This window comes from Hydra viridissima, unplaced genomic scaffold (genome assembly GCF_058129835.1).
Source record: "Hydra viridissima isolate aposymbiotic clone 2 unplaced genomic scaffold, HvirCarnegie_v1 scaffold_13, whole genome shotgun sequence".
In the NCBI taxonomy this organism is placed as follows: domain Eukaryota; kingdom Metazoa; phylum Cnidaria; class Hydrozoa; order Anthoathecata; family Hydridae; genus Hydra; species Hydra viridissima.
Window position 1 is genome coordinate 2,451,795 of NW_028324312.1, and position 13,661 is coordinate 2,465,455.

The 13,661-nt window shown below is 28.9% G+C and overlaps 1 protein-coding gene across 1 annotated transcript; it reads right to left on the reverse strand.

The window, feature by feature from the left end:
• Positions 1 to 5,129: 5,129 nt before the first annotated feature.
• On the reverse strand, positions 5,130 to 11,391 carry LOC149880052 (ragulator complex protein LAMTOR3-A-like). Its single transcript, XM_090070675.1, has 7 exons — positions 11,267 to 11,391; positions 9,747 to 9,781; positions 9,594 to 9,652; positions 8,790 to 8,863; positions 8,592 to 8,651; positions 8,436 to 8,499; positions 5,130 to 5,353 (listed from the first exon to the last, which is right to left on the reverse strand). The coding sequence occupies exons 1-7, from the start codon at positions 11,273 to 11,275 to the stop codon at positions 5,277 to 5,279; spliced, it is 378 nt and encodes a 125-aa protein (XP_089926801.1). The 5' UTR covers positions 11,276 to 11,391; the 3' UTR covers positions 5,130 to 5,276.
• Positions 11,392 to 13,661: the final 2,270 nt, after the last annotated feature.

Sequence of the window (13,661 nt, forward strand, 5' to 3'; positions counted from 1 at the left end):
TTGGTGGTTTATTTGGTGTGCATTCTCTGGTAATATGAGGTTGGGTTGGAATTTCGACCTTCACATTATGCACCGACAACATGTGTGTATGAAGTCCTTTTGTTGAGCCACCATCAATTTTTAAAATTTTCTTGTAGTTTGGCAATTTACACATCGCTGTTTGGATATTTTCATCACATAGAAAATATTTCCAAACAGCTGAGTTACTTTTAATTGTATAATGATACAATTAGTCTGGGTATTATACATTGCTTACAAATCTATTATTTAAATCAGATTGCATTCAATTTTTAAATAGTGTATATGCTAACCAATATGACATAGTGCGAAGATTTTCTCTTTTGTTTTTCTCTAAATCAATCCTTTTTGATATCGTATTTTATTGTACAACGGAAAATACAATACTTTTTACAATTTTATACTAAATAAAAATTATTTTATTGATATGCAAAATCGTTGTTATTTTTATAGATTCTTTCATTACGCTTTGTTTTGTTCGATCTTATAGGAAATCCCGGGATTGATGTTAGACAATCCCGGGATTTCGGGATCATAAAAAAGGCCGGGAAAGTTATAAGAATAGGAGTGCAAACCATTACACATTACTAGAACATTTGTTGAGTTTTTATTATATTATAGAACAAACTGAGGACGGCGATATAAGTTTAGCCCTTTTAGATTAAACCTTGCCCATTCCTAACCAAACTATCCCATCACCTCGTCCTTACCTAACCAAGTACTCCCCAGACCACTAACCTCGTTCCTAACCTCCATATACTTAATCCACACAACACTAAACCTATTAAACCTTCCCCTTCCCCTTACCTTCATTAGCTAAACTAAATAACAAACTAAACGTTAAACAGAAATTGAATTAAATAGTCAATATGGCTCTTATTAAAACGCCACCCTCACAAGACTTTGGAAGCTCATACTTGATTTCGAATTGAAAACAGCGGAAAAATTATCTTCATGACTACTTGAACTTTTTTGCCCTATAATTGCCTTGATTAGCATACACTGACATGATTATTCTTCTTCTTCAACATCCTCAACTTCTTCTTCAACATTCTCAACTTCTTCTTTAACATCCTCATCGCCAGAACAAAGATTTCGGTTTAAAGCATTTAAGTTTTGCCAAATAAAAAATAAAAAAAAATAATAATAAAATTAAAAAAATTTTAATAGAATAAAAAAAAGTTGACGTTCTGTTTTTTCTTTATCCATTTTGCTTTTTAAACACTTACAAAACAAAGTAAAAAAAAAAAACACCATGCTTCATAGTTAAATCCATTACTTAAATCCACTATTAAAAAAACAACCAAAACAATTATAAATAGCAAGCGATAAAAATGGCACAAAAGAGTTGCGGTGAAAGCAAGGATGGTTTACGTTTACCTTTTTTTCATTTGCACAAGTTTAACGTTTAGTGTGGCGGCAGTTCGAGTGATTTGTGAGTAAAAGCATTAAAAACAATATTTGAAAGCCAGCTACTCAGAACTGCCGCTACATCGCATGCGTTTCAACAAAATCATTGTAAGTTATAAATATGCCGGGTCATGTGTACCAAACTGCAACGGTACCGGGTAAAGAATTAGATTTTTTGCTTTATAAAATATTTATTTCAATTTAACCGGAAAATCTATTTGGTTCAATACTGTATACTAGAACTAATAAGCTACGCAGTAAATAAAAAATTGCTAAAAAGTCAACTAAATTAAGATATAAAAAGTATGTACAAAGAGATCTTATTTAAAGCAACAGAAAAACCTGTTCTTAGAAACTATGGCAAGATTTTGTGTTCCTGTTCAACAACAAGTCCTAAAACCTTCTGGAGCGGTTGAGGAGCTGCCCCGTCCAAGATAACATTCGCATGCTATTTTTCTCAACCTTTAAGCAAGTATTATATTTTTTATATCCGGTTCAAAGCCAAAGCTTCTTCTCAGCCAATTTTGTGACATATATCTTTGGTCCCGGGTAGAAAGGGCTTAAATCAATTTTTCACAAAAAGAATTTTTTCCGTAGATTTAAAGCTTAATTATTAAGCTTTAAATCTACCGGGAAAAAAAATTTTTTTTATTAAGATGAAGATTAAGATTAAGATAACAATTAAAAATTTATATAAAAATTTAATCATTAAGCTTTAAATATACGGAAAAAATTTTTTTGTCAAAAAATGACTTAAGCCCTTTCCACCCGGGACCGAAGATATATGTCACCCGGGACCGAAGATAGCACCAACAAAATAGACTCCAATGAAATTGTCGCAAGCTGAAGTTGAAAACCTATTTTTCACGGAAATATGAAACTAGGGCGGTTTCATATTTCCGTGAAAAATAGTTTGTATTTTTAATTTTTGTTGGTTTGAACCCTAGGAAGTTGTTTCTGCTAAGTAGAATTCCCAAAAAAATGTTTCACTGAAAAAAGATATTTAGGTCTGCAAATTGAAACAAATACTTAATTTTTTTCTTTTTGATTATTTGAAAATTTAATTATTAATCAAAAAGAAAAAAAATATATAATGTTTAAGCGTAAACCATGTTAAATTTCGTAGCAATATTGCATCTGGTTGAAGAACTATTTGTGTTTAAAATAAATGAACCAATAATAGAGTTGAATCAGTAGTTCGAAAAACAAAACGCTTACATTTATTCAAAAATGAGTCATGAACGCAATATTATTTAGGGATGGCAATCCCCGGATCCCCTATAAATTGTTGATCTCGTATAAATTGTTGATCCCGTAATCCCGGGATTTTTCACAAAAATTTCCCGGGATTTAATAAAAAAAGTAAAGATAAATAGGGATTAAGGTATTAACTTATTCGCACATCATAAAGTGCATAGTAAATGTAGTATTTGGTAAAATATTTGTTACATAGCTGTTTATTCTCTTTGCAATATCCTAATTAGTTCAATTTCGAACTTTCGGCTTCATTTTAATTCCAAATCGTCGCATGAGAATTAGAGGGTTCTATCTGTTTGTTTTTTTTATATAATAAGAATTTATTAATAAAAGCTTTAAATTAAAAATTAGTAATAAAAACAAAAAATTTAAAAATTATATAAATAATATTATCGGTTTAATTATGAAACATAAATAACAAAAAAGACGTATAGTTTTAATTATAAAAAATGACAGGAATAAAACATTTTAACTGAGAAAAATTGAAAGTTAAACTTGCACAACAACAACAAAAATTTGATAGAACCCAATAATTCTTATGCGACGAAATGTATGAGTGATTCTAAAAAATTCTTCAACTACGGTTTAAATTAATGAAGTTTTCAAAATACAGGTTTATTAAGGAAATAAACTATTTTTACAGTTATTAAATGTGGTAATCGTTTTCACAGTAACAAATTCAGTTAGAGTTGTAGATCTGATAATGAAACGTAAGTTGAAACAATTTAAGAATTTTAGGAATTTTAAAAAAAAATTAGAACTTAAGTAAATAAAAGAGATGCCTGTAAGCTTGAGCTGAATCAATACATAATAATAAGATAATAAATGAGTATATAAGAATTTTATTTATTTTTGAAAGTAACTTTAAATAACTGAAAGCGTCAATCATTTCGTCGTTTAATCGCGTTCGATTTTTTAAGCATAAAAACCCAGCCGCTGAGATTGCTCGTTCGAACTCCACACTTATTGGCCTTATAGATAGTATATAATCATATACTTTTTGAAGATGATTACCTCTTGTGGCACTACTTTTAAATAACGACATTTCTACTTGAATTTCAGAAGTTACACTTTCTAGCCTTATAGGTTATAGGTTAAAATTAAATAAGTTTGTCAAGATTATCTTTTCCAATATTTCTACAGCATCCCTTGTTTCGGCAAATCCTGTTTGAAGACATCACTATCATCAATTCTTATGATATATTGGTTTTGTACCTTGACCTGATAATTTGGTGCAGGTGGAGATCTATAGCAATGATTCCAGTGAGTTTTCTCCATTTCACTTAACTTAATTTGGATGATGAATTGAAGATCCTTAACGGGTTCTTAACTGACTTGCATCGAATCTACTTGTTTTAAAACTTTATTTTTGAGGCATAAGAAATCACAAAGAATTTGATGAAATTATGGCTGATGAGAGGCGAAACGCGAAAAAAGAAAATCTTCTACCAAAAACTCCTGGTTACAACCACAAGAAAGTATCAAAAAGCTTTAAACATGTGCTCAATGTCGCACTAAACAATTTTACTTGTCAAACTAAGCTAGGTTTAATTCAATTGAAGAAGAATAAACTGTCCTTCGTGTGTTCTTCTCCGAAATCTTGTACAGAAGAACTACCAATAAAAACTAAGAATCTGGACAAGCTTTATCTAGCAGACTTGAGTAAAAATGAATTTGGCAAGGAAACTCGACATATTTCTTCGACAGGAAGAAAAGTAGTTAGTGAAAAGCCTCTTAAACTTCTTAATGAGGTTTATGTAAAGAGAGTTCATTAAATTTTTCCCCGAAGGTTTTTCACTTAGAATTTTTCTGATATTGACTATTCCCGCGTCTAAAGGAGAGAGATTCAGTATTTCGGCTGTCAAGGAATTTCTATGTTCTACAATGGCCTAGGAATGATTGTGCTATTTTATAATATTTTTTGTTCAATTTGATTTAGCTAATAAAGCATCATGAGGGGGTCATTTCAAATTTTGACGCTAGGAAGGCCCGCAACTTGTATAAAATAGCCTTAAAACGTTTGCTTTTTATTTGATAAAGGCTCGGAGTAGGGGAGGGCACCATTAAACTCTCGCTACGGAGCATCATAAAAGCTCTCTGAGGACTTTGAAATATTAAAAATGAAATCAATGCCGATGGAAAAAAAAAATGTCGCAAATCTTTATAGGAAATCTGAAAGTTTCTATAAATCATTTATAATTTCGAATAAAATAATAACTGATAAAACTAAAAAATATTGAAGAAATCAAAGAAAAAGACCATTTTTTTCTTGGGCACAAAAAACCTGCATGAAATTAGTTTACCTATTTAGCACTCATTTTCAAATGTGGTTTTAATTTCATCATTTAAAAATGTTAAAAAGCAAAAACAAAACAAATAAAAAAAAAGAAAACAAAAAGATTGCTTTAGGAAATCGGTGGTTCACTAGGTATATTGTTGAGTTATCGATAGCCAATGTTTAGACAAATGATCATAAATACAAGCTTTGAAAAAATATATCGTTTTATTATAATAGAAAATAATTACAAACTAAGTATTGTCAGGCTTCCATTTTTTCTGTATCTTTGTCATTTTCTTTTTTCATTTATCAATTAATTCTTTACTAGGACTGTCGATTTCAATTTTTCGATGATATCAGAAAATTCGGTTTCCATTTCAAGAAGCATTCCTAAAGAGAGCAATTACAATCACAATGTTATTGCCAGAAATCTAAATTTTAGACACGTTCTTCCCATCGGCAACTCGTTTTAATCCTTTTAACACGTGTAAGAAGTTTCACGCACTGAAAGAAAACATCGTAGGAACCTTGTGTTGTATTCACTAAAGTCCAAATGTATAACACTCCAATTGGTCGAATTGCATCGCAACTGAACCACAGCGTGAGATCCTGCAGTATTCCATCGCTCAATGGTCAGATTAAAGTATAGATGACGTGAGGAAAATTTTAACGAATAGGTTTGAAAATTTTTTGCTGGTTATGAACAAATTATAAAGCAAATTCCTAAATACTCAAATTTGTTTTAAAATCAACTAATATCAAGAAATTCTGAAGAATAAAGATATTGTAATTGGCATCGTTAACATAAATAGGCACCAGGTTCAACATACCAAATAGAAATATCTATAACATGTCGTTAATGAGTAACAGATTTCTACAAACGAAAAATCTCAGATATGAAAACCAGTAATAAAGAGTGATGTGATCAAACATTTCTCAAAGCAAATGACTGATCACCGGTCTTTTCAGTAAGAATATCAGGTACATTTTACTACTTTAAGGGTTTTTGAGTTAACAAATTCTTTTTCAAAAATGACTTCATTTCATATTTTGAAAATATTTTTTCCTATGAAAATAATCATTTTGCTGCAGTCTACAGTGTACTTCTGTGAATTGGTTCTGCAGTAATGTATGTTTGGAGCATTAAGGCTTCCACAGCTAAAAAGAGGTTTTCTAAGGATTGGACCTGTCACCCTGTAACCCAATAACCCTAAATATACTGAAAATTATCTGAATCTCAAAAATAATTAGAACAAAGTAAGACAGGTCATGTTCTTTTTTAGGCAGGTCATGTCCTTTTTTTGGACACTTTGTATTATGAGCAGCCTTTAAAGTGAAGAAATGGGTTTATATACTGTATAAAGTTAAAATGAAATAAATTATGAAACTTTTTTAGAAATACTCTAGCTAAGTAACACAAAAAAATCAAAGCAAACAAAGCAGACAACCATCGGCCTCCATATCTATGGATGCACTGTTACTAAAGTATCAGATAAGAGAAAAAAGGATGACCCTGGGAATTGTGCACAGCAGGAATTGAAAAGTGAAAAGAGCAGTACTGGCTCATAAGACTAGTTGGCTCCCAGTAGTTCTGAAAGTCCCTCAATTGATGCATCTTTAAAGTATTCTCTTTACTTCAGGGTCTGACTCAGAAAATGCATACACTTCAGACAATTTTATAAACAAAAAAAAATTCTTGAGGAAATAATGAGAACAGGTAATGATATGGATAAAACTGCTCTTAAAATGATAAAACTAAAACTTTGATAAAGTTTATTGTTAGAGCTGGAGGTAATCCAAGTAAGCTTCTATGGCCTACAGTGAATAAAGAAATAACCTTTAAGCTGGATAGAAGCATGAAAATTATGGATGATAGTGAGGTGATGGCTTAGACTGAAAACAACTGCCTCAACTATGCTGAAATTTGAACATCTTTCTTAAAAACAAAACGTTTCCCTCGCTTTTGTATGCATTTGTTACAAAAATTCACTGTATCAGAATATGGTTTGACATAATTCAAAATTTAAAAAGATGACCTTCATTTTAGCCAATAAATAAATCTTAAATCAGAAAATGTATTTTTTTGATAGAATTGAAAATGGTGGGATAAAGTCAACAAGAACTGAAAGCATGACAAATTGCATTAAAACTTTAAGATAATCAAAAAACACATAATGAATTTTGATATTAATATATTAATTAGATCCAAGTTATATCAAAATATTTTCTGATATTTAGCTCTGACAGGTTTTGCAAATTTTTGTTAATAGCAAGCCTCAACAACCTTCATTTTTAGAGTACTTTTGAGAATTAGTTTTTAGCACTGGATGACAAGAACAGCAAGTCCAAATAAATGTTTAAATCCATCACTCTGTGTCTGGGAATCAGCCTTTATCCCCATTAAACACAAATGCATTTTCAAATTTTGTAACAAAAATTTTAAAAAGAAACTTGAAGACAAATATTGCTGCAGCTACTTACAATAGAAAAAGAAAAAGAAAATGAAAATGAAAAAAGAAAAAAAAAAAGAAAAGAAAAGAAAGTATAATCTGAAACCATGTGAATATTCCATAGGTCTTTAGATAACTGACAGCTTCTAAAAACCATGTGAATATTTCATAGGTCTTTAGATAACTGACAGCTTCTAAAAACATCCTATAGCTTTTTTATAATTACAAAAATATTATATCTTGAAATTACTCATAGTTATACACCTTTACATACATAGAAAACTTGGTTCTAAGATTGTAGGCCCCTAATGGACATTGACTTTTTGATATTCCAGCAAGGTTTATATTGCGAATACAAAAACTGATACTGCTAAGATGAGCCAGAAATTATCAACAAAAAACTTGTAAAACAATTTACTTAATAAAAAAAAACTTAAGCCTAAATGCACCACTTCTGTATCCTGCTTCAATGTCATCCTGATATGACAAAAGTTAGTAGAATAAGTTTTTCCAGTAAAGAAATGCATATATTACCTTCAGTTATTTAGCAAGTTGAATAAACTGAAGATGAGCAACAAGGTTCTTCCTAACTGTAAGACTTGTTTCATCTTTGCTGATGTAGAGCTTAGCAAACATGAAACAAGTCTTACAGTTAGGAAGAACCTTGTTGCTCATCTTCATTTGGTTTAAATAGACCTTCTAAAGGTTTATTTAAACCAAAAAGATATGTAAAACATTAATTCAGTAAATAGAATTAATTGCAAAGCAGATTGGGGCAAAAGGCCAGTGTTATTCAAAATATTTAATTCAAAAAGGGGTAAGCAATATGAGGAAAACTCAGGCCATTTGTATTTTACTTACACTTATAATAAAAATATTTGATAAATGACAACATCCAGTTTATAATCTTATAAAATTGAGAAAAGATTGATTTGGTTTTTTTATTTATTTTTTTGAAAAATAAACAAATATGTAAAAACAATATAAAAAACATTTTTTACACTTATGCATCAACTAAATACCTGTGTTAGCAGTAGAATCAGCAATCACAGTGACAACAAGTGGCATATAATTAAACATTACTACCTGTTTATAATGAAAAACATTAATTCATTAATTAGATAATACTTATTTAAAGACTAATTGAATACTGTACAAAAAGCACAAAAAACACTTACTTGATATGAAGAATACATACAAATCATCCTTTTATTTTTAGATAATCCAAGTTTACTAGCCTAAAATGACAGATGATTCTAACTAGCAATAATAACAAATGAAAGTAACAGCATGATATACAGAAAACTGTTGGAAGAAAAAAAACCTAATAAAATGGGTGCCATTTATGCAATTTATTGCTATCAAAAGTAAATAACCTGATCTGTAGCTGCAGCAAATGTTGAAAGAAAACTGCCTCTTGTTGCTGATTCTGGACACTTTGAATTGATTACTAAAATTAGTAATTTTTTTTATAAATTTCACCCTATTAAACTAGGGGGAAAAAAATATGATTAATTGATAAATAATTGATTGTCCCATTTATCAAACAGGAAAGCCATACCAAATAAGAAGCTCTATTACTTTTAAATAAGATAAAATAAACCAATTTACATTTATATAAATTGCTTTAAAATTGTTAACAAGACATGAAATCAAGAAAAGAAAAGATCTTTTACAAGACCACAGAAAAAAACTAAATTCATAATCTAGAAAAAATAAAACAATCTTAACTGTTAGTAAAAAGTGTTAAAAAGAAGTGCAACATTAAATGTTAAAAAAAAAATTCTTTAGATGTATTTTTTTGGCCTTTGTAAAAGCATGCTTCAAAAATAGTGTGAGGAAATTTTCAAAATGGCAAGCTCTAAGTTTTAATACATTAGAACTGGATTTTGTTAGTAAAAAACTAAATTTATAATGAAGCACTGTAAATTAAGAGGTCTTCAGGTAAACTTTAAAAAGTCATAAATTTAGATTTAGATCTCTTAAAAGGCAAACCATTAGAAGTATAAGCTTAAATTTTTTGAGATATTACACCTTTAACTAATAATTTTATGACAGTTAGATGTGGTGCAAAAGCAAGCCAATTCTTTTTTTATAATTGAATTTCCTTGATGTTTTCATATAGAATAACTGAAATGTTCTGTGAAATGATTGTTTAAATTAAAACCTGCAAAACCTACTTTTTATAATTGGAACACCATTGCGATCAGTGACAAAGAAAGCTAAACCCCCATCAACACTAAAACAAAATGTAAAAACTTTAGTACCTGTTTTAAAGTAAAACTTATTTTGATCATTTAAAAATGAAAAAAAAAAACAACTTCTAAACTCACTTTGATAATAGCCCTTGAAAGAAATTGCTCAATACCTGAAAGTGCAATGGTTTACTGTATAACTTATTAAGTAACTTTCAAATATAATCTAATCTTATTTTGAAAAATTACTCATGCTCAATTTAATTAAAAATTGAGCATTTTTTTTTCTTAGATAAAATTGATGCATCTTTTTTTTTTTTTTTTTTTTTGTAACAAAATTGATATGTAATTTGTTTACATTATGGGATTAAAACAGGTTTGTATTGCCTATAATCTAGATCTGTTATTTTAAGATATCGAAAAAAACTTTAAATACACTTACAATACAAGTTTAGAATAACCCAACTATTCAAAGTTTACAACTTTAAGTTTTTAGTGCTTTTGAAAATACACAAAAAAACTTGCTGAATGACATATTCAGAACATCATAATGCTATTTGAAATATGTATTTCTACCCACATTATATAAGTTTCTTTTAAAATACAAAAGTAAATTAAGAGATAATAATACTGCTACTGATGTAAAATGCTTAGTAAAACTGAAACATCCCAAAAGTAATTAAGAATTTTTGAAAACAATTTTAAAAAATGCAGATTTCTTTTTGAATAATTAAAGTAAATCTTTCTTTTGGATAATTAAAACAATCTTTCTTTTATTGATTTGTATACAAACTTTCTAAAGTTTTGTATCAGGATATGTCAGAAAGTAGCATAAGAACAGGAATTCTGGTTACTAGAAAAGTTTTAAAAAATAACTTTTAATAAAAAAGTTGAAAAAATGTAAACATGCTTTAAGAAAATTATTTGAAAAAAAAAATCTTTTTATGATTTCAAAACTTATTAAAAGTGTACAACAAAATGGCACTTACCTGACCATACCTTGTTGCTATTTTATTACACTAAATCACTTTTATAAGGAACAAATTTTTTCACTAATGCAATACTTCCATTATCAGGATTAGGATTTTATAGAAGCAGGGTCATAAGTTAAATAATATTTAAGTACTTAATATAAAGAGTAATTTACAAAGCTAACCTTGCTTTTTAGTCAGACCTAAATAAGTTTTACAAGTGCATGTAAACTTTGTGTTGTTAAATTAAAAAAATGGGCTCATATTATCTATACTCTTTTTTCTTAGTTGCTGTCTATGTTCCATTATGTAGGAATAAAATTATGAGTAGCTGACATTACATAGCACTGCATAATGACTCAGGTGCTCAAGTATTCCCAACACAACAACTAGAGCTGCACAATTGTTGAATTTTTCATTTTTAAGACTTTTAACTAGTTTATCATTAGATAAGTTGATTCAGTCTTTCAATGGTGATTTTTCCTGTTGTACTAAATACTGATGTTGATAATTCCTATTCATCAGAACATGATGTTGTTCTTGCTTCAAGTATAATGCAGGTTTAATTATGTAAGAATACATACACATACCTTTAATGATTAACCCACAAGTAGACATATGTTATCATTCCTATGTGTTTAATAACTTAAGTATCTTAAATAATAAAACAAACTAATAGAAACTTACTGCAGTCATTGTAGTTAATATTCTTTTTATTTCTAAAAATATGTTTCTATATGTTTCTAAAAATATGTAAAATGGTCATACCCTAGATACATATCATATACTTAATCCTTGTCATAAAATCCAGATTTAAAAATACTAGTTCAAAAAAAAAAAATTGGTAAAGAAAATCTATGCATAGAATTGTAGTAGCACTAACTTTTAATTAGATATATCGTTAAAAAATTAAGTAATACTTCTGTCTTTTTCTTTATTTTAATTAATATAATTAATATTATCATTATTTTGCCTCTTGATAAAACACAAAGTTTTAATAAACCTTACAAATAATAATCTCATACAGCTTAACAATAATAATTTTATTATAACTTGCGGTCTTGAAATATTGTATAATATACGATTATTCTGTACAATAGATTTTAAGGTACAGCTCCAACTTAGTTAATTTTAGGAATATATAAGGTTCTCCACACCAGACCAAATCGCTGCAAAAATTTAACCAAATAGTAGAGATTTTTGGTAAATATCTTTTCGCATTTTTATTATTTTATTTATTTTTTTCAATCACATGATGCCGCTGGCGAACTGCGGTATTTCGTTTGTTTACTTTGAGTTAAGTTTTAGAATTTCCTGTGACGCCACAAGTTTTGAGCATCTTGTTTTAGACATCTTCTCTTATCCTTAACTATAGTTTCAAATTTTGCAAGAATTGAGCTAACTTTACAAACGGAATTTATAAAGGAATTTTGGCATAAAATCTATCAGATTATGTAATACAAGGCGTTCATTGAGTCCTTTGCTTACTGACCAGTTCGATTATCTAAGCAAACTAAGAAAAAAAGAAACTGAAGGCCTAGAAGGATCAACAATTCTTCTCATTTCCAGATGAAAAATTATTTTACCATTTTATTTATTTTTCTTATCTAATTACAATAAACTAAATTATTTTTAATAAATACTTTATAAATAATTTATGCATACAAAAACGTTTGGGTTACCCCTCCGTCGTACTCTGGTCGGTATCAGTGGGCGAAAACCAAAATAATCTTATTTTCCTTGTCATAAATAACAACTAAGTGGAAATGAAATTAAAAAGATAAATACTTTAACATAAAGAAAGTTTATCTTTACTTCACGATATGCTAGTTGTTAATTGTATCTTTTAAGCTCATCTGTGCAATCTCTTCTTTTAGTATTGCTGCTTACAGCAATCACTTTAATTGGGGGAAACCAGTGCACATTGTTTGGATTAAAGAAGATGAATTAAATTTGTCTGATGATCAATTCATTTGAGGACAACGCTTAAAATAAGGTTTGAAAAATTTGTCACACTTTTTAAGGGGGGAGGGGGGGGGGGTTGGCGAAATCATTACGATCTATTAAAAAGTAGGGAGGGGAGAGGTCAAAAGTGGTCAAAAAAATGCCGTGACATAATATATGGAAAACCCCTTGAATAAGTTTACTTAGAATAAAATTTAGAATTAATCAGCCTGACCGGCCAAGATATAGCTACTCAATTAAAGGTAACACTTAATCGAAATATTATCTTAAAATATATTTGTTCTTTATTAATAACACCTTCATTGTACTTTCACCATATCTCGTTGTGTATTATTTTGCTACGAAATTTTATCTTGGTCCCAAGTTGATTTGTTGCAAAAAATTTCTTACTATTTTGGATTCAAAGGTAAATTTCTCTAAACAAGAAGATTTTTTTTTTTACGTTACGTTTATGTATAATCAATATTTAAAATCCATTACCTAAAATCAATATCTAAAATCCATTGAATAATTAAAGATGAGAACGTTGATATAAAAAAAAAAAACAGGCTTTAGTACTGGAACAACTTGGAGCCGGAAAGAAAAAGAAACTTGGGTCACTAAAAAAAGTCTTAAATGCAACATCTTGGCCTCATTCGATTGACAAAGAGATGAGTTGAGGAAAGAGCCCAACAAAAATGATTTGTGCGTAAAATGCTTGAGGTAGATATACAAAATAATAAATGATCTAAGACATATGCATGGTGCTGTAGTGGTCTAAGATGGATGTAAAATAGTTGAAACCGCCACAAATTTTTTCTTCCAAGAATTTTTTAATTAGCCATTCTTTTTATTTTGTTTTAAAATATTAGCAATAAATTAATGCTTCTTTTTATCTATATGCATTACAACTTTACAAAAAAATAACCGACCCTACTTTTAAGTTTACAGCGATATCAGCAATATTATTTTAAAGATACCTTTTTCGCTCTTGCAAAGCTAAGCAGCTCTGTTTAGTCAAGAAATGTTTTTTTATTATTTTAATGTCTTCTAAGCGCGTACAGGATTAATAATCTCTTCTAAGCGCGTACAAATAAAAGGAAAGGATTGCATTTATTTATTTTAGCTTTATGTCTTA